The sequence below is a fragment of the Epinephelus fuscoguttatus genome, linkage group LG9 (genome assembly GCF_011397635.1).
Source record: "Epinephelus fuscoguttatus linkage group LG9, E.fuscoguttatus.final_Chr_v1".
NCBI classification, from domain to species: domain Eukaryota; kingdom Metazoa; phylum Chordata; class Actinopteri; order Perciformes; family Serranidae; genus Epinephelus; species Epinephelus fuscoguttatus.
In genome coordinates this window covers 21,760,216-21,781,983 of record NC_064760.1, presented here as the reverse complement: position 1 = coordinate 21,781,983, position 21,768 = coordinate 21,760,216, and the positions used below count along the sequence as shown (strand labels likewise).

Below are 21,768 nucleotides of genomic sequence, written 5' to 3'. Positions count from 1 at the left end.
CAGGAACAGAAATGAAAGCCAGTGCAACCGAGCGACAACCAGACCCTCTAAAAATCACAAAAACAAACAAAAATGAAAAACAAAAACAACAACAAAAAAAAGAAAGAAAAGAAAATGGTGGCAATAGCCAACAAATCCAGCTGGATGTTTGACATTGAGGGGGAAATATGGAGACACACGTATCAGTATAAATAAATTATTACCCCGTGCGCAGACTAGTCAGCCTTGATTAGCTCCATTGTGCTGGTGATAGCGGGTCAGATATCAACATGTACATATACTCTGTCATGTATTAGGGATGCAATGATCCTCGGTGTCCTCTTTAGCACCAACTACAACACATCACAGCCGCCAGACCTTTGTTGTGATGTCATTACAGCCTCGCCTGTGTGAGGTAATTTGAAGAATGTAAAGAATGTGTATCTACATATGCCGTTTATAACAATAATTGGGGTCATTAAAGTAGAGCATTTATGGTGCTAAATGCAACGTCGGCCTGGCAGGCTTTTTATGGACTACTGCTCCCTCAGTGTTTAAGTATATTGGTCTCAAGGCTCTGCGTCACCTTGATCCTTGTGACCCCCCTCCCCCCTCCCCCCCACACCCCAAGAAGTACTCAGTCTTCCCCACAGTGCTCTGCTCTGGCTGTCAGCACTGAGCAAGGCCACCTCTCCTTACCTCTGATTTACATTTATTTCCCTCGCCAGCTTTTATTTATTGGGGCACTTCGCATTTGGCACATATCTCTTACGGAATCATAAGCCCTTTGCTGTACCTTGGCATTCAAATGAGCCTCTCTCCCACAAAGCCTCACTGGCAAAGCTAAGACAGCACTTAATATTTTGAGGACAGAAGCCACAAAAAAAGTGGGACTATTTATCACGTTGTTTTAGCACGTCAGAAGGCACATTTTGTTTTGTTTTGTTTTGTGCTATTACCTTCACACTTTTTGCCCGGATGAATACCTGATGAACTGTTACTTTGGCTTCCATATTTATTTTTTGCTTTGCCTTGTTTAAACATGTCAGTCAAATATATTAGCACACAGCATCACTCGCCCTTGACCTCAAATACATCAGTGGAGAGTTCAATCAGTGCCGCCTATCCCAGGCTCTTCTAAATCAGGCTACATTGCCACCAACCACTCACACTGAAGTTTAAAATAGCGAGCCACCATAATTGCACTGCTGCCGTTCCTCCAGCTTTTGAACATAGGATTAACCTGCACATGTATTTTCTTAATGATTATGCACTTATGGCTGCTCATGAAGGAGGGTGAACACATGAATTAATAACAAGCAGTACAGTGAAAGGTTTGCTGTATTAATTGCGACAAATTGTGTTTTATTTTTTTGTTTCGCTGCACACATTTTTTAAGTGCAAATGACATTCATGTAGACGTGGTCATGGCCTGTGTGGGGAAATCCCCTGGCTCCATGCTTCCACCCTCCCCCTTTCACATCACCTACCATGGGACAGCAAGGGGAGTGTGAGTGGGGACTAGTGTGGGTGGGTTTAAAAAGGAAGTCATGAATTACCTGTCGGGTGGTGATTTGCCCCGCAGTCTTGAATCCCCCCTGACAGCTGCACTCTGAGACACTGTACGGGTCGGAGCTAGTCGATGAGCACTTGGAGAGTGAGTCACAGCCCACCACGAACGTGTTGTCCAAGGGGAGCTCCTGGATCACATGGTGTTTCTTTGGGGCCACTGGAGTCTCCGGTTTGATTTGAAATGTAGGCTGAGGGGACGCGGACTTGTAATGCTTGGCTAAATCTGGGCTGTCGGGTTTGAAGGTGGTGGGCGTGGTGGCCCAGTTGTACTTCCCCATGGTTTGCTCCTCTAACTCCACAGGGAGATCCAGTGTGCCATTAACATGCTCATGTGTGGGGTCGTCAGGCTTGGATTCATCTATGGTCACAAAGTTCAAGAGGAGACTCTTGGGGGATCGCTTCTTTCTCTTCTTCTTTTTCTTGATCTGACGGTTGTCTTGGTTGGGTGACACCCACTCGCCACTCTGCTTGCCCTTCTGCACCACTTTGTGTCTGGGTGTCTGTCGGCACCGCACCAAGGCAGTCACAAATATCACCAAGATGACAGTCATGGTCCCTGCTATGATTGCTATCACAACAATCACGTATCCGTTGGCTTGAGGTGTTACCTCACTGTCCCCTATGTTACGATCCAAGGGTGTCTCCATACTTTTTCGAAGCTGCTCTTGGATAAAGGTAGCGTTTGACACAGTGTCATTGACAAACAAGTGAATAAGTGCGATGGCGTGTAATGACTCAGGCTGGCCTAGATCTTTGACCTTGACTACCAGCCTATGCAGCCCCTGATCAGCTGCCACTATTTTCTCCTGCAGTGTTATGTTACCCGTTGTTTTGTCGATGGCAAAGAGACCTCGAGGGGAGACCCTAGATGTGATGATGATGCTGCTGATAATGCTGTACTGCAGCTCAGCATTCATACCTGTGTCATTGTCAATGGCAAACACTCTGGTGACCACAGCGCCAGGGGTGGTGGTGGTTCGCACTAGGTCATATGAGTAATTGGAGGACGGGATGACGAACACAGGGCGATTGTCGTTCACGTCGACTACATTGATAGTGACCTTGGCGTAGGAGGAGCTTGGAGGTTGCCCCCCATCAACAGCTTTGACCATAAATGTGTAGGAGCTTTGCTGCTCCCTATCAAAGGTGATATTGGGTTTGATCACACCGGTTTGAGGGTCGATGATGAAATTATCTTTCCCGTTCAAAACAGACAGGGTTATAATCGCATTATCTCCAGCATCTGCGTCCGTCACTGTGATTAAGCCCACGGTTCCATAGAGAGGCAGGTTCTCAGGCACATAGAAGTTGTACTCAGGGTGTGTGAAAGCTGGGCTGTTGTCATTAAGGTCCTGGACGATTAGCCTGACAGTGACATTGCTCTGCAGGGACGTGGAGCCATTGTCCCTCGCTATGACAGTGAATGAGTACCTCTCCTGCTTCTCTCTGTCCAGTCGTTTGCCAACGGAGAGAATTCCTGACCGTCTGTCTATGTTAAACCCGTCAGGCGCATCAGGGCCAAGAGTATAAATAATCTCAGCATTATGTCCGCTGTCTGCGTCAGTGGCGCTGATTTTTATTAACTGCGTAGAGGGGTCATTGTTCTCCGGTATGGAAAGTTGGATTTCCGGCTGGGGGAAGATGGGTGCATTGTCGTTCTCATCCTTGATTTTAATTAAAACCATAGCTGAAGTGTTCAAAGGAGGCGTCCCCCTATCCGAGGCCACTATCTTAATTGCATATTCTCGAGTCGTCTCATAATCTAGGGGGGCAGCTGTCTCTAGTAAAAATTGATCATTAAAGACAGGCTTCAACCGAAAAGGAACATCATGGTCAGTGTAGCAAGCTACTTTGCCATAAAGATCTGCATCCTTGTCAGTAACAGTGATGAGGGCTATTTTGGTGTTGAGAGGTGCATTTTCAGAGAGCAGAACAGTCCCATTAACCAGGTTGATAATGTAGCGAGTGTCTATGGAGGGAACATTGTCATTAACGTCTGTAACATTAACAATCACTGTGGCTCTGGAGGGAGTGGAGCTGCCATCGCTGGCGAGGACGATGAGTTTGTGAACAGGAGTTACCTCCCTGTCCAGTGGCTGCTTCACAGTGATCAGTCCCGTAGAGCTGTCGATGGCAAAGTGACGTTTGGTTGAGGCAGAGATCTGGTTGCTGAAAGCGAAGTGGATCTGTGCGTTGGAACCCAGGTCTGCGTCCGAGGCGTGAAGCTGAGCAACAGATGTCCCCATGGGCGCGTTCTCCGGCACGGTGACCTCCAGCTCGCTGTCCTTGAAGACGGGACGATTGTCGTTGACGTCGGAGATGGTGACCTGGAGGATGGCGGTGCTGGACTTGGGGGGGTTGCCACCATCCTCTACCTTTATCTTCATGACGAAGGTGTCCTTCTGCTCGCGATCCAGGTTCTGCTGAACGATGAGCTGCGGCCACTTGTCGCCTTCAGGGGTCTCGATGATGTCTAAACCAAACTCGCTGACACTCTGCAAAGACAAGACGACATATTGAGTCAGATTTATTCTGTTTAGTACTCACAATTAATAAATGATAAAGTTTTTTAGTTTTTCTTTAAACAATCTCGGAACCCATCGGCTATTGGTCGATGACAATAAGCCTCTGGGGGCAACGACCAATATTTCGAGGGTTCTGCTGTAGTCAGCAGATATCTGGGCCAAGACTTTCTCTTCCATGTGCTGGTCATTTTGGCTAATCTCTATAAACAGATATTAATGCAGATACATTTTTAGGACAGCTAATTAAACGCATAATCCTCAGCAAATGATAGCCAGTGGGTTACGAGATTGCATTTCAGCTGATGGGTTCTGCCTTTTTTTGCGCTCAACACGGACTGTTTACCTGCCACATGATTGGTCGATACTAATCGGACTACAAACAGACTTTAATAGGACAGACCAGAACGATTCAAGTACCAAAACCTTTTCCCACTGCCTACAGGTACATCTGCAGATATGACTTTTTTTTTGTGATTGTCTTTTGTTTATATAGATTTTTCAAACAAACCAACAACCAGCAAAACAAACAAACAAACAACAGGGGGGGACCCCAAGAAAAATGGCACAGTTAGGACTAGATGTGGCACCACTTGTAGATTATTGCCCCCATCAGCACAGTGATGTCCTCTGCACTCGTACGGACATGAATGCTTTGTCTGTTAGGTGTGCTGCCAAAAGGAAGTGGGCCTAACAGTGCTGTGACACTGGAAAACTTAAGGAGATATATCAGTGAAGGACAGGTTTGACAAAATGGCATAAATCTCCTCCTATGAAAGACTACTGGATTATTTTTCATATGGCTTCAGGGTCTAAGGTTAGAGGGTGCCATATGTTATGTAAACTGTAAAACTATAACTGATATATATTACCATTTATAACAATATCACATTTTCATTTCTGCAGTTCAGTATAATAGATTGTGTAGAATTATTCTTAGATTGTAGATTTGTCAGTCGTCTTAGAAAGCTAAACAGCTTGTCGAGGTATTTCCTTAGGTTACTCCAGTTTATTCGTAACCCTTCTAAGGATCAGGCTCTTAGGCAGTGATGAATGTCAAGAGCAAATTCAACGGCCCGGGACATTTTTAAACAAGGCAGCTGGTTTTGGCTCAGTTCTGCTCATCTCAGTTGGGCACCCGTTAATCAAAAGCATTCTCAAACATGCTAATCATCAGCTGGTTCTTACTCATTCTCTACATACACTGTGCAACACTCCCCCCAGAAACACAGGGCATATCAGTTTATTAAGCCTTTTAAAAATATGACCAATCATTGTAGTAAATCTAGTCCATCCACCTCTCCCAGTAACAGCCGCTCGAAGGAATTCATTTACCTCCTTTTTTCTGCTTTCAAATGAGATTTCACTCTACCTTCCTATCTTGTGTCAAGTTAGAATAGAAGAGGCAGCATTGCAGCATTTCAACTTCATCATGGGAGGGAGAAAACTGGAAACGGAGATACAACAATGAGCTACCATTTTAAATACACTGCAAGACCAGATCACCACAGATTAAGAGAAGGGAGTGAAAAACCCTGCATATTAGGAGGGCTTTTTGCTCAAGAAGGGCTAAATCTAGGCAAAAGTAAAGCCGGAGGAAAATGAAAACAAATGCATAAGTAATCCCCATGAGAAACCGCAGGAACTGGCACTGGCTGTTAAGAGTAATTGCCTTGCACCTAAAAAAACTAGCACTAATATTTACAATTTGAGATGGGGTAGAGTATGGATCCATAAATGTTTTCAAATTAGACGAGAGAGGAAGGGAAGGAGAGAGGGAGACAAGTGATAGAAACGGAGAGAAAGAGAGAGAGCAGGGGGAGGAAATAAGAGGAAGATCAAGCCCATGAATGAGCTGCATGCACATTATGAAACAAAGAAGCCCTTTGAAGCTCTTTCAGTCAGAAGCAGTTTCATGGTAAAACAAGAAAAAGCATCCTCTTTAAAGAGATAAGCTTCATGCTGCACATAATGTTGGAAGAGATTACTCTGTCTAGGCACAGCTATCAAATGAGATTAAGATATATACATTCTCCTCGTTCAAGGGAGGAACATTTCAACCAAATTGTGAGCACAAGAGTCCTCAGAAGGTTTTAAAATCTAGAACCGTCCTCGTGCCAGCACAGTGTTGTAGCCGACACAAGGAAACGTGCAGCTGCAGCATGTAAATTATTATGTACTCTGAAAAACTGCTTGCCGAGGGAATGTTGTCAACATGTCAGTGATTGACAGAACTACTTAAACCAGCCAACGCTGCAGCAATGATCTTTCAGACCTTATTTTGTGATCCTTCTGGCAAGCAAAAATCACATAGGGAAACGCAGACATGGTATATGGGACGATATATGGAAATGTCGAGAAGCGGCCTTATGGATGAACTGCGCTGCATCTTTATGCACATGGAAGAACTATTTCTGTCATAACTGAAAGGTCCAAGACAACATTCTGGGGGCTCTATTGCTAAGCACTACTCCATCCGCACAGAGCTCCTCAATCCCCAGTTGTTTGAATAGTTCACAGATTCGGCACAGTAGCTGAGTATCTGCACACTGATATTTGGCAAAGCCTGATTTAATAGTAGGATGTTGAGTTAGGATGTGTCAAAGGGAATGCTGCACAATGATTTATGAGCCAGCATTTCCTCTATGCTTTTGTCTTGGTTTCACACAATTTTACAACTGACAAGACAGCACTCAGCGCATTTCAATAAGTTGAAGGGAGCTATCTCTCAGGCTGTGCATCCTCCTGAATGCAGAATTAGTCTGGTGGATTGTGATAAGATCTAGGGCAGGCTAAGAAAAGGCCAAATACTTGCATGAATCACTCACTGGAAACCCTAAGGCTGAGCGAGAAGGACAAAGCTCTCTAAACGGCTAAGTGTGCACATTATACCATGCCTCAGTCTTTCGCCACACATATACTGTACAGGTGCGTGTCTTCTTGAACTTTGATGACTTGCCATTCACTCCACATTATGGGGTCCCTGCTCTGCGGTGGATCAGGGAGGGATCGGGGGTGCTGTATACGTGGGATGTGTGCGGCACACAATCTAATCAGAGTTGGCTAATTCAAATGGAAATGATTGAGGGATACTGACAGAAGCAGAGGTGGCTGATGATGAGGGAAGGATGACTCTGAACCCCCTTTCTGCAGACAGCGCCTCAGATTATCAGTGGATGCATCTTTCAGTCAAGTTGATGACCTTATTAAAACTAAGAGGAGACTGAGATTGGGCTGTGAATATATCAGGAGGACTCTAGTCACGGTGATGCCCATGGATAGGGCTAACTGGGGAGGGCTATTCATCACAAGCTATAGCACCTCTTTATAATGCTGATAGAAGCTCAGCCTCTCTCTGTCTCTCTCTCTCTCTCATTCCTCCCTCATTCTTTCCCTCCATCCCTCATCCACTTTTGCCCCTGGCCATGATCTCATGCATATAATTAAGACAAAAGAAGCTGGGAATTGTTTGTCTCTTTTTGTCAACCCCTAGAAGAGGATAATGTGTCAAAATAGGATGCTAATGAAAACTGGAAATGCTCGACAGTGAGCTCTCTGCCCAAAAATCCTATTCACTGCCTATAGGCAGCATGCGATGCATTAATCAAATGTTTCTTGCTACTTGGGAATGGAGCTTGAATAAATTTTGCATCTTCAAATGCAAAGTTAGAATCAGTTTAGGAATAAAATTATTCAAGCCCAGACTTGGAGTACCAGCAAAAAGACCACTCCATCCACTCGAAAGTCTTAGGTATATTTCAGATAGGAATGTTGCAAAGAGAAAGCTAGGTAGGTGGCAAAAGGTTAAGTCTAAGAGCCCTTTAGACTGCCCAACCAAAATACCGACACCCACTTCATCATCCACTTTATCAAGTGAGGCAGAGCCCAGCCAGCAGCAGAACACTGATCTACATGAAATGACTTGAACAAGACGCCCACCTTAAATGTGTCTGAAGATGCTGACATAGATGCAACTTGGATTAATGTGGTGTGTGACGCTGCAGAGTCATACACCGCTGGAATAAGGAAAGGGGCCAATGTTTGTGAACAGCCAAAGTCCAGAGCAAAACCAACAGCAGAATCTCATTTAGTCTTGAGTATGTTGCCATGTTGGCCTCTGAGTTATCCCGTGAATACGTAAAGTGATCAAATCTGCTTTCATGGGAGATCCTCCTCCATCCATGCATGTGATTGCTTTCTCTGACCTTGACCATTTCTTAGGACGGCCTCTCTGCATTTCAGGTGACGTAACACACCGCTGCACTACATTGATGGCAGAGTTTCATTCAGAGTGTGATTACCAACCATTATGTGCGGCGCTGGAGCATTGTGTCGGAAGAAATTACCCGTTGTCCCTCTTAGCTTTTGGAAAAGGACAAAGTTGTACAAAAAGAAGCGACCATGTTTCTTTTTATTTATTTTTTTTTTGTGTGTGTATGTTGACAATTTGGGCATGCTCCATGTGGAGTGGTGGACCATTGAGTGTGACTCACTGTGCCACACAATGGTAGCAATTTCGGCACCATGCTTTGCACAACACAAGGAAACTGGGCAAACTATCATTCTGAGGGAGCTTCTGAGACAAATCTCACAGGACCATACAAAGATAGTCCAAGGGTGGCTTAGCGGCCAAGAGCTATTCTAGGAAATGCTTGCACATTCCTTCCCCACTAAACCCTTGGCTTTCTGCTCTTCTGAAATAAAGGATACTAAAGGTTGAACACGTTTCTCGCTCCTTTAATGCCTCTCCCTGTGTTTTACTCATATGGAACCTGGAACACAAGGAAATTAATCTCGAGTACAATGAGAATATAATGAGAAGAACTAAATCAGGGACGCAGTGCTGAGGATGCTCTAAGAAGAATTTCCTGCAAAAGATAATACAACCACGGTCTAGGCGAGGGTTTTAGAAAGCTTTATATTGTGAAAAGGGCAAAGAAAATGATTGCAGATGATCATCATAATGAGCAGAACATTTGGTTGGTGATTTTCCAGGCATGAACAATTCAGGACATTGCACTGGAGAGGCCTTGGCAGTGGGACTCTTTAAAAATGCAAATTGGTATTCAAGGCAGACGCGGACAGCAATGATTCTGTTCATTCCAAACCCAGTGTTAACTTCATCTGAGACTCCAAGATGGACTTGTCATTTCTGTCTCGCACCATGCTCTCAAAATCCACTAACCTTTCTTTATTTATTATGTTTAGGGTTTCCTCCGGAGTGCTTGCATCTCCCTCCTTAATTACACTTCATTTGTAAAAGCTCATGTCATCTCCAATATTCATCTATCCACAAAGCATAGAGTGTTGTCTAGACTATAAATGAAGAATGCATGATATTATCCTACATTTCTGGATTTAGGGCTGACTCCATTAGGCAACCGAGAATATTGCACTGCGGTTTAATAAAGCATCAATTAGATGATGAAGAAAAGCTTTTCCTAGTTCTGCATGAGACATCTATTAACATAATACAGTGCTCTCCTTCTCACTTGCTTAAATATACCATGTTCAGCGCATGTAACCTGTTGCTGTAAATTGGACGTGCGGGATATGCTGTGTGTGCACTTTCTACGGCGCGTTCTGTGATATTACTGTACACGCTGAAAACTTCGCCTTCTTTATAGCCTTTCCTCATAATGAAATAAAGCATATGGAAATATTAATGACTGGTATAAAACATTGTAGGCTTCATGACATATTCTGCTTTATGAAAAAGTAGGTCATATTTTCAGCGCGTCAAAATTAATTTCCGATATGGATACACACCACAGCACTACAGCTCTACAGCAGGTTTACAGGAGCAGCTATAATGCAGAGTCTGAATCACACATGAGAACCACGTGGGATCAAACATCTAAAGAAAGAAAATATCGTAAGGACTCACTGATTAAAAATAGTCAGCCAAACAGGCCTGATTCCAGACAGGTGGCAGGCTGCAGGCATAGCAGTGTGTCAGAGATCCATCAATAATGTGTGTGCTTACTAATATTTCGCTTGCGCTGGAGACAGTCATCCATATGGTTATATGAAAAGGCAATTCATTTTACGTGTTCTTTCCCATTTCATCCCCTTGTAATGTTCCTCTAAGCCAGAGTGCTACAGTGGTCTTTGGTTTATCAGAGTAATGTTCTGTTCTTGGATTTTTCAAAAAGCCTACTTATTCTGCTAAAAGCTTTTTAATCTATTGAATCCATGAAGCGAACCAGTAACTTGAAGACTGTACCAGTAACATGAGGCTTCATGCCCTTATCTTTCATTATCAATATCTTTCACTCATCCACCATTGAACTATATTAATTTCAACAAGATGGCTTTTAGTTTAGAGATGACATTGTGGACAAACAGTAATAGCCTCTATTAACTTCAGTTAGAGATTCAGCTCCTGGTACTTGGATGTTTTTAATTATTAATCATCTAATTACAGCTGACAATCCAGCAAACATCAAATAAAACAAAAGATATATAGGAACCATGATTGGCATGCACTCAAGAGACTGTAGCCCCACTGCTGTTTGACCGCACTCGCTTCGAATGTTATACCTAGATTGTATAGGCATTATCAGCCTCATAGATATGGGTAACAAGGGGCCTGCTACGCCTACTCGTAGGTTCAGAAGACTTATCAGCCCCTGAAGCTGCCTTATTTATCATTAAGTCGTGACCTCTAGTAGGTGTAGTAGTCATGATGGCAACAAAAGAGAAGGTCAGGTGACGCATTGTTAGTAAAAAGAACGAGAAAGCCAGCATACAGTGGAGGCTGGGGTGGTGGATGGGTCAAACAAACACAGGACTTTCACCCAGGAGACCGGGCTTTGTGCCTGGTGTGAAACTAAAAGTCAGTGTTGCCTTATTTTAACTGATGTCTGTACATGTGTCACATCATGTCACATTATGTAACAAACACACTTATTTTAACACAATCCCCTGATGTGTCTTAATCCAGATACTTCCAGTAGTACACTTCCATGTCGTACATCGTGTATGACACTTAGGTAGTGCGTGAATTTTGAGTAGTGTTAACCACTTCTTCTTCTTTCTAATGGCAAATTGCAACTGGACAGAGCATCACTGCCAACATTTGATTGCGACTATCGCCTGCCTAAATATCTTCTGGCTTGCTTGGTCACCGAAGCAACAGCAACTGCAACAGCTTTCTTGGCTGCATTTCTCACAGGTTTGGCGGTCCCTCCCCTTCTGCTACGTAGTCAAGATGGCGACCATTTAGGGTCAGAAGTGTCCAACACTCTTGAACCACCATCTGGACACTCATAGTGCTCTGCATTTTGCTACACTTGTCACTGTGGATGCACTTAAAATAGTAAAAGTAAGTGTGAAAGAAGGTGAACTGAGAGACAGCACGTGATGTAATCCTAAACACTGTGTATTGGTGCCTAAACCTAACACAACTGAAAGAAAAACAATAGATAACCATCATTTAATAGGCTGATAACGGCCTTCTGACCATAACAGTAGGTGTAGCAGGCTCCTTTTAATTTTTATCTATGAAGCTGATAACCACTGATGACGCCCATTCAATTGAGTGGTAACATGCGAATGTAGATAAACAAAATCAATATTCATAGATTAACCAAAAGCACCTTTAGAAATGGGCTTCATATCAACACTAAGTTTTCTTTTAACCTCTAATGATTTATAAAAATGTGTTTTTTCATACTTCCTCTATGAAAATTAAGAGGAACTAAGGCCATCCTTTAACAAAATATCTATTCATTTTCTGTGTATGTGTGGGTGTGTAAGTGTGAACAGGAGTGAGCCTCACCTTGACCAGTTCATAGTGTTGAATCCCATTGATCCCTACATCAGGGTCAAACGCTGAGGGCACCGGGTATCGGGTGTTGATGGCTGTGTTCTCCGGGATGGAGATGTTTATTACAGTGGACTGGAAAAGGGGCGCGTTGTCATTTACATCCTCGATCAGGAAGCGGATCTTGACCAACCGGAAGATCTCATCCGGCAGCACGGCCACCTCAATCTCATAGTAGCAGCGTTTCTCAGCGAAGACCCCTGAACACAGCTTCTCCCGGTCGATTCTGTGATTGGTGGTAAAGATCTCCCCCGTGTTGGCCTCCACCCTCACCAAAGGCACGTCACCTGTCTTGTACACAGGCTTGAACTGCAGCGGTGAGGATAGCCTGATGTTGGGGTCCAGGTTGAGGTCCAGGTCCTTGCGCAGGTTCCCGATGCGGACGTTCTCCGGCTGCTCCTCCTTCACCGTGTAGTCCCTCTCCTGGGCCCGGCATAGCACGACCACACAGGTGAGCAAGACCACCAGCGCATGAGCCTGACTTGCTAAGTCCATACTCAAGAGTGGACGGGAGCTTCACTTTCTACAGCAGCAACTCTGCCACAAGAGAGGCGAGACAGAGAGGAGGAGGAAAAAAAGGAAAGGAGGAGAAAGAGACAGAACACACAATGTCAGTGAGCAAAATTACACGGCATTCAAGTTCGGCTGTAATTAGTACTATTTTCCCTCACGGAGAGTTTTCAACTTGACCTATTCATCCTAACTAGTTATGAGCCCACATCCTTCGCGTGTCTTTGAGAGCAAATTAACGGCGGTTTTACACAATTAACCTTTGATGACATCCATTGAGCAAGCGGACACGTAAAGGTTAGCAGTTCACGTATTCCATCAATCCATTTCATCGCTGTAATGAACCATTTCATATTTTTATTGAGAAGTATGAAAGCAGTTGGTTTCAGTGTTGCGACAAAATTGTTTGCTTTGAAAGCTTGTTCACAAACTACCGCGCATGGAAAAATGGGATGAAGAGAAAAAACTTCTGAGTCAATATGGTGCAGCGGTGTCTTCATAAACTGCACCTCACATCCAGACCTAAGCATCAGTGCCTCCACACACACACACACACACACACACACACACACACACACACAGACTTGGTGTAGTACCGCTTGACAGCAGCTATTAATGGAAAACCTCATTTGCTCTGAATGTAAACAATCAAGCTCTCAAATATTTCATGAACGCCCATGTGTGTAAACATACACAGTAAGATAAGAGCACTGTTTAGAGTATCTGCAGTGGAAGGAGACAACAATGTGAAATTATTTATTGTGGGAGCCGCCATCAGTCAAATTAGTGAAATTTAATCATAACTTCATTACATCCTGACGAATGTGTTTTTCCCCAACGACAAATTTGAACAGCATTCAGTTTACTGTTTGTGCTGAACGATACCTAATGATAAAGCCCCTGAACTGAAAATGCAGTGCAGATGGGTTTACCATCACAGGACATTATACATTAATAAATGCTCTTGTGTTGGTTGCCACTTTGATGCTGTTGTTCTACAAAAATCTTTAACCGTTTTATATGTGCAAAAGCTTGCCAAAGGGCAAGAACCCCATTTGCCAAAACCCAAGTAGGTCATTGGAAGATGATGAAGGAGTCATACTCTGCAATGCCTTCCCTGCCAGTATATGCTAGCATGAAATATTGACTGCTTTCCACCAGTTAATTAGTAGCATATTTAGTAAGTTATTAGGGGAGTTACTTCATGTGGTTCGCTAGCTCACATTTGGACATATTCATTCATTTAATCCATTCTCAGATATCTTTAATAAATGAAATCCCATCATTTCCACCACAATCACACAAACGCTTGGCCACACAGGCTTTAATTGCCTTTTGGCATTGCAGTGGTGGTATTCCGGTATAATTATCAAGGCATATCCATGTTCAGTAGATTTTTTTTTTTCAGTGGAACAACAGAATACCATTATTAAAGTGTTTTAGTGCGCAGTGACGTATCAGGGTAAAGCCACCAACGCACAGCTATGTTTACTTCTCATAATATTCCTTCCTTCCTCATGTGTATTCCAGTGCAGTATTTGTAAAGACTAATATAATTTCATTGCTCATATCCCACTGTGTATTTAGGTCCACCAGCCCTCACTGAGTGTTTATCAACTGCATGATTTTCTTTGAGATATTGGTTTGCATTCATAAAGGCATCAGCCTTGGAATCAAATGTCCATTTCCTTCGATGTATGGCAGAAATGCATGACAGCCATCGCAGAAACGATGTGCACCTGGTGCTGAAAATGCATACATACCCGCAGTAACAAGGGACCACAAATAGCTCTTTGGGAAGTGTAATATTCCCTACTTTATGAAATTTCCATCCATTTACATGAGTCAAACAATATCCTGTAGAAAAGGTATGACTACCTAAACTGCTCTACAGGGGTCCTCTAAATTGGCAAGGCAACAGCGTTCGTAGCCATTGAAGCTCTCGGCCTACCGACAAAGGGGAATTGATTAAAAATAAGAATTTAATTAAGCTGGTTTTGAATCAGCAACAATTGCAAGCCATTCATGCAGCCTGTAAAGACAGATTTCTTTTCACACATTTCATAAAGCAGTCACACGAGACTCATTAAAGAGCAGTTGGACAGGAAAAAACATGGCTGACATTGATCAGCGTGAGGGTGATCCGCGCTACACGTATAGCGCAGGCGGTGTGATACTGTCATGTCAAAATATTGATGAGATATATCCCATTAGTAAGTGTGACACACTTTACTTTGAAGTGTGCATCTTTCCGCGAGTGAGCAGCGATTGCTTTACTGTGATGATCGCCAGGCAGTCCAAGGCTGAGCTCGCACAACGCATAATGAAGTTTAAATTACATCCTTAAACGGGATGTGATTCGCCCAAGTGAAAAAACAGAAAAGATCAAAGCATGATCTAGATTCCCTCTCCCTTGTAAGTGACAATAACGTTCCGCAGGATGAAGGGGCGTAGTATGTTTTTGACTCAGAGTACATGCAGGAGTACAAATCTAGTAACAAAAAGGACATCCTAGCAATGCTAATGTGGTGTTAAGACACTGTATTTTAGTAACAGGGGAGGAATATACATGTATCTGTAGTATATAAATACAATATATGAAGATATGTCTCTACCTACATGAAACTACAAGGCTTAAATTAGGATATTTTGCAAGCACAAGCCACATGTTGCCCTTCAACATTCTGCAGCCAAACTTGTTTACTCCTCTTATTCTATTAACTCACTGCAGGTTATTTTCTCGTAAGCAGGATTTTTCCCAACATTTGCATGGCGTTCCACTTGTCACAACTCTTTATAAGCCTGTCCATGAGGGATACGGCTAGGTGAGAGAAGGAATTGTGCTGGAGGGAAAAAAAAAAAGTAAGAGGGAGGGAGAAAGAAATCCTAGGTGTCAGTCAGAGTGTCTCCTTTGCTTACATTTCACTAGTCTCCTGAAATGCTATTTTGAGCCCCAGACAGCAGGTTGAATCCAGTAGGCAAACTCAAGCCTCCCTCTTGGGAGACACAGAGTGAAGAGGAGCAAGCCGGCCCGGGATCACTTTACACAACAGCGTGATGGACAGGCCTTCCTGGTGTTTGCATCTGCTGAAGGTAGCACCGAGAGGGGAAGACATACAGCTACTGTCACCCCCCCTACTTTCACCCCTAAAGATACCCTCAACTGGAAACTTTGAGTGGAGTTAGTCTGAGGCTGGGAACCAAGACATTTGGAGTCCTTTAACTGTCAAAGGCAGGTTTCCACCACTGTTGTATCTATCAATATTGCCTTTGGATCCAAAGAGATTTTCAAAAGAGGGCATTGGTAGAAGTAATACTTTTGATTGTCTTGGGCTTTTTCTCTTTTAACAGCTTTAAGGATCGCTGACAGCCTGACAGACCAGGTTTCTGTCAAGATCAGTCAGTTCTTTTTTAGTCCACACAGCCAGAACAATTCTCTTTACACGGTGGAGGAATAAAAGTTGTTTTCTCTTGGGAAACTTCAACAATGACTATATTACCTGAGTCGTGCTGGAAAGTGAGAAAGTGCGGGAGAATGATGTTTGACATAAACGGCCACGTTGACAATGTTAACAGTAGATTTAATACTGACAAAAGATGTACGATACATTCGAGTTCAAATATCACTGGGATTTGCACATCACACCATCTCGTATCAATGCAAAAGGAAAAGACGCTGATCTATCAAAAATTCTGACACGTAATTTGCAGCACAATGTTTGCATAAAAAAATCTGGCAGTGCTGTTAAGCTGCATAACCCAGTGGCTTTTCACATTTCAATCAGTTTGTTAATTCTTAGATAGACTCGGATTATGGAGAGTTGTACTACTTGGGTAATTAAATGGTTGCTAGGTAATATTTCTTACCCTCCTGCATTAGCTAAATGATGAACTAATTTACAACCTTGTAATCACGGTCCTCAAGAGGGCAGTCCATACATGTAAATGTAATCCTGACGCCAAATATAAGTGTGATCGTTTCGCTGTAGCTTTACATCATCTTCTAATGCTAAACTCTGACTTTAAAATCCATTATGTTTAATGAAAATGTGACAAAACTCAAGTAAATAAATTATCATAAACACCATGCAGTTAATTAACAAAATAAAACTGTTATAAAACTATATTTATATACTGAATAATTGCTTTAGTAGAATTTTCTTTTTTGATGTTACTGAAGAAACAAGGTCAAAACATGTTAAAGAACATTTTCCTATATTTCAAAGTGGCTGTATTTCAGGTGACTTTTGAGCTGTGGACTCCATCATGAATTCTGAACGAGGCAAATTCAGTGTGAGTGGTCATATTCAGTATATTATGCTTCATGGAAAGTGAGAAGGACACTACATGGCGAATATCAGAGAGCTACTTAGCCTTACAGGGTGGACAAACTCTTTATACAGACTATATGTGACTGTGGAGGCAGAGATTTTAAAGCAGCTTGAACACACACACACACACACTGTAAGATGAAAAGCAAAAACACCATCTTTGACACCTGGGGAGCATCTCAGAGACTACAAATTAGCTCCTCTATGAACTCTTTAGAACACACACACAGCCTCCTGACAAGTTAACAACGCCCAGACTCATCAGTCTGCAGCCACCAGCCTGTTTTAAATTTATCAGAAGAATAAAAATGATTGGGAGATATGGTTGCAGCACATACAATATATCAGGGCTGTTACAGACTGTGATCAATTGCTGTGTGGCTGCTGGTGAATTTGAATTGCGGATGTGCAACCAGCAGATGGTTTTATATTGCAATTTTCAAGTCAAACAAATACTTAGCCTGCTCCCATTTACTCACTAGCTCTTCTTTTAATATAAACGCCTCAACCTACAGCCAAAATATGCTGCTCACCTTGGGAAGCTTCACATTACCATTTGATTTAATTCTCCAGCAAATATTGGGTTCAGTAGGCCTTATGGGACTCTTTATTAAAAAAAAAACAAAACAGCAGTATTAATCTATTGCATATTGAGCAGGTATAGGAACCCAAACAACCAACTGTGGCGGTTAATCTCCAGGCCAACGGGGATTTACATCGTGACTATTTCAACTACTCCTAGCAGAAAACAAGGGTGTATTTATTTAATTATTTATTTTCCTAGAGTGTGATTGTGAGCAGACTGATTGCCCCTGAGGTTATGGTCTGTGACAGCTGAACCGCTTGACCAGGAGCGCGCTGTTACCGCGCACCCACGCACCGAGCTTAGCGGCCAACCTTGCACTGACAAGTCCCTGCAGTTGGATGCTCTTGGAAAGTAGGCCTATCTATGTAGCGATCAGTGTTTTCTGAGCAAGACTAAATAACGCCCGAAGTCGTGACCAACCGCGCAGTAGCCTATATTCATAATGCGACAACTCAGCTTAGATTCTCCACGATGCACCGTGTCCGTGGATAATTTCTATTTACATCAGGTGCGCGGGGACGCCTGTTATATCTTTGGAGCAGCTCTAGGAAAACCCACGGAACATCAAAATGACCCACAATCGCAACCCACTGATTTATCCAACTGCCTTGTAGACTATCAGTAAATTTTCGCCCGGCTCATGCGGCTCTCAGATTGTAAATATAGCGCAGATCCTCGCTATTGAGACATCAATTTGATTTTATACGGAGCACATAAATTAGGCTGCTGGGCGCTTCTCCAGCGTCTCTGAATGCGCTCAGGATACAGACCAGTCATCTGCTCACAGACCACTCAAGTCAAAAACATTTGGATGTCAACAGTAAAGTCATGATTGGGGAGCAAAGCTTACCTTTTCCGCTCGAACAGGATGAAAAATCAACCGTGAGTACCGTCGCGTGGAGACATCACTGATTTACAAAAAAAGAAGTGCCATGAATTAAACTGAAGTGGGGGGAAAGGATCCTCATCAGAAGCGGCAGCAAAACGCAATGCAAGTAGAAAGAAAGAAAAAAAATGTTATCCACTACCAAAACTTATCCATGCGCTAAAAAAAGCTGTGGTCCTCATGTGCAGGAGAGAAAAATAAATCATGCACAGCGATCAACTTTTGAAAAGGACGCTGTAATTCCTCTTCGGGTGTCTTGGGCTCGCAATCCCACGGCCGGAGATACGCATTGATCCAAGCTGTGTTTTTACATTAACTTTGCATCCCTAGCCTACCATGCCTGGCAATTCCTACTTTATTTTACCAGCTTAAAATCAGCTGGCACCAAACTTACACGTGTGCGTTACAAAAAGGCGTCTTGACCCGCGCGTAAAACTTCAATCCAAGAGCGCAAGAAAAAAAAAGGACTTCTGATGAAAAACTGACAGCTTACAGCTAATTTATTTTATAACCACTTGTTTTGACTGATTCGAGGTTGTGCACGCTCCCCAAAAAAACTCTTGAAGGAGGGATGCAGAGAGCGCATCGCCCCCCAATGGAGTTGGATCAAAGTGTGCCTCAGTGCAGCATCACTTACAGGAGCCGGGATAGGCGGTTCACCGTATCTGTCTGCTAAGCTGTAGATGTCTCAGTAGTATTGTATGAACTCAGTTCCTCAATACTGCCCACCTCTCTCCCTCTCGCTCTCCCTCCGACTGACATCATGGCGGAAGGAGGAGCCAAGCGCAGATTTAAGAGCCCCGGTCCTCTTAAAGCCGCACTGCGTTGGAGAGATGCTTGCACTGAGAGATGTAGGTGGATGGCGGGGTATGTGTGTGTGGACCACAGATGCCTCTGCTGTTTGCAGTAGCCACAGTGCTCCAGAAATCCGCCTGAAAGCAAGAGGGGGGCACTGTTCACTTTTATACCGAGCTTTGGTTCTGCTTTTCATTTCCAATTAGGTCTACTGTATCATCGGCACCTCTGAATAATGATGAGGTTCAAATTCTTTTTAGACATTCCCGAGAGTGTCAACAGGCCGTGGCAGAGCTCTTATCAGGGATGAGAAGAGAAATTAGTCCGATAATGGGTTTGTTCACAGTTTCCATAGTTTCCATGTATAAAATGGTGTCAAATAATTCCTGTGATGTGTGAGCCAATGGCAGCTCAGCTGAACTCTTCAACACTTGAAATGCAAGAAATGATTAAAAAAAAAGGCAACAAAGTACTACCTAGGAAATTGAGGGGAATGTCGCTGTATAAAAAAATGACAAGGTGCCTCATTACAATCAGGTATTTGTATCAGCAAAGTGCTAAATGTTGTTTAACAGCGTGTAATTTGGACCATAAAACCCAGTGAGATGGAGCATTAACAAATCTGCTGGCAGCTGAAGGGCACAATGTCAGACAGGCATCAATGCAACATATCGATCGGCTCAAAAATCCCTGATCACAAACCATCAAGCTGTCACTTTCCTGCTGCCGCTAACTGAATAGGTGTTTCTGTCCCCATGTACCCTACAGCGGGATCTAGCAGGTGGTTTTATGGGGGTCATAAAGGGTTATGGTCACACAAAGGTCAGATCATCACCGCTGCTATGTTACAGCTGATTACCCTTGTCCCCTTGCCGTCACCTCATACAACAAATGGCTCTAACTTTGCATTTTAACAAGTTTAGCCTCTGGCAAGGTTTCATAAACAGCAATCTTCACCTGTTCAACATTTCCCTCCACATTATTTCATGTCACAACACTCATCCCTGAAGACCAGGGGGCAGGGGTAGGGCCGGATGACTATTTTTTTTTTTTTTTGTGTGTGTGTGGATTAGACCAAATAATATTTTAGTCTTAAAGCAACTGCTTAGAAAATTGCGAAGCTATGTTTATTTTTCCAGCGAGAAAACCCAGCATACAACAATGTGTTTTCTTAATTTTACTGTTAGTCTCAGAGGGTTTCTCATGGACTTCTTTAAAGAGTCTGACTGCCAAAAAGCTCTATTATCTGTCAGAAAGCAGCAAACTCCTCCTGTGTGATGCTGTGGCCAGGGCTATTCTGATATGTTCAGAAACAAAAAAAACTTTCAGAGAAAACTTTTGGCTTTTCGAAAGTCTCCTACATACAGTGTGTCAAATCTCGTAGGATGCATCAGTGGACTGTTATAATTCACCAAACTGAAATATAGCTATTTATGTGTGTAAAACCTGTCTGACACTGGTGGAGATTACTGTTTTACCCTTGATTGATTATTCATGGCAAGAAATCCTTAGTTATAATGTTGCAGCAGCTTAACCAGAGCAGAAGATTAGCTTAAAGGTCCACTTGCTGATTTTTTTCCACAGATTCATATTCTAGTGAAAAGTACCAACACTACATTTTCCCTCGGTGCACTTTTTTAACTCTCTTCAAAGTGAAGTTTTTGAACAAAAGCTGCTTGTTGTGCTTTCACGTATGATGTTATATCAAAATCAGGGAACGTACAATTATTTTTTCCCCTTACACAGATAATGAGTATGAACGTAAAATATTAACTTTAGACAGTTATAAAACTTTTGACTGAATCTTCAGTCTGAACAGTCAAATACAACAAATGGAATGAGAACACCAATCAAGGTCTTTTTTTTTAGTGTTACATAGGCTTACATTACGACAGCCTTGTGACAAAATGACCTGCCGATGCCCGTCCCGTAACCAAATGACTAAATTCTGCCTCCGTGCACAGGGCATGACAGGACAGGTAGAGACAAAGCCACTGTGCTGCTACCGAAAAAGCTGCTGACTGAGTTTTCTCTGAGCAGCGGGTTGTTATAAGTGTTTTGTGGCTTGCAGTTTCTCTGCACCTCCCTTGGGGTTTTCTATCATCCATATTGGCCCTCATTTTTGGCAAATGGGCTGTTTAATTGGGGATTGCCCATTGTTCCGACAGTCCAAAATTACAAAGCCCTTTTAGTCCGTAAAATTGGACTGAAAGTCCATTTCTCAGACAGCCTGGTATCCCAAAAACAAACACCCATTGCTCCAAAGTCCTGTTTCTCTGAAAATACACACTCCCTGTAGTTAGACAGCCCAATTGTCAGAAAAATATTTGCATTGTACTTTTCTTTAAACCCCACCAAACTGCAACTTTATGTTTCGCTGTGGTGCATGTGTGATTAAGTTTAGGCACAAAAACCACTTAGTTATGGTTAAAATAAACAGCTCATGTTTGGCTTCATAACACCCACGTTCGGTGGCACAAAAGCTGCTGAAAAAAACAGAAACAGTTTGGTGAAAAACATCTGGTACCAGTTGTTCAAATGCTGCTGGGAAACTGAAACTAACTGCTGGAAGTGTGTATTTTTGGTGGAACAGGATTTCAGACGACCAGGCCTTTGTTTCTGGGATAACAGGCTGTCTGAGTGATGGGTTTTCGGTTTTCGGTGGGATATTTTGTGGACTAATGGAGCTTCAAAATTTTGGGCTGTCGGAACAATGTCATGGCAGTATTTAATCAAGGCACTGAGCCCAAGAATGAGGT

At 43.0% G+C, this 21,768-nt stretch overlaps 1 protein-coding gene across 4 annotated transcripts in view; it reads right to left on the bottom strand.

The window, feature by feature from the left end:
- The window catches only part of pcdh11 (protocadherin 11), a 165,898-nt gene extending 146,979 nt beyond the window's left edge, over positions 1-18,919 (bottom strand). For all 4 annotated transcript variants that reach the window (XM_049586015.1, XM_049586016.1, XM_049586018.1 and 1 more), the window contains exons 1-3: positions 18,179-18,919; positions 11,857-12,438; positions 1,539-4,046 (exon numbers count right to left, since the gene is read on the bottom strand). In XM_049586015.1, coding sequence (XP_049441972.1) covers positions 1,539-4,046; positions 11,857-12,396 — 3,048 coding nt within the window. In that variant the 5' untranslated portion in view covers positions 12,397-12,438; positions 18,179-18,919. The remainder of the gene's footprint in view (positions 1-1,538; positions 4,047-11,856; positions 12,439-18,178) is intronic.
- Positions 18,920-21,768: the final 2,849 nt, after the last annotated feature.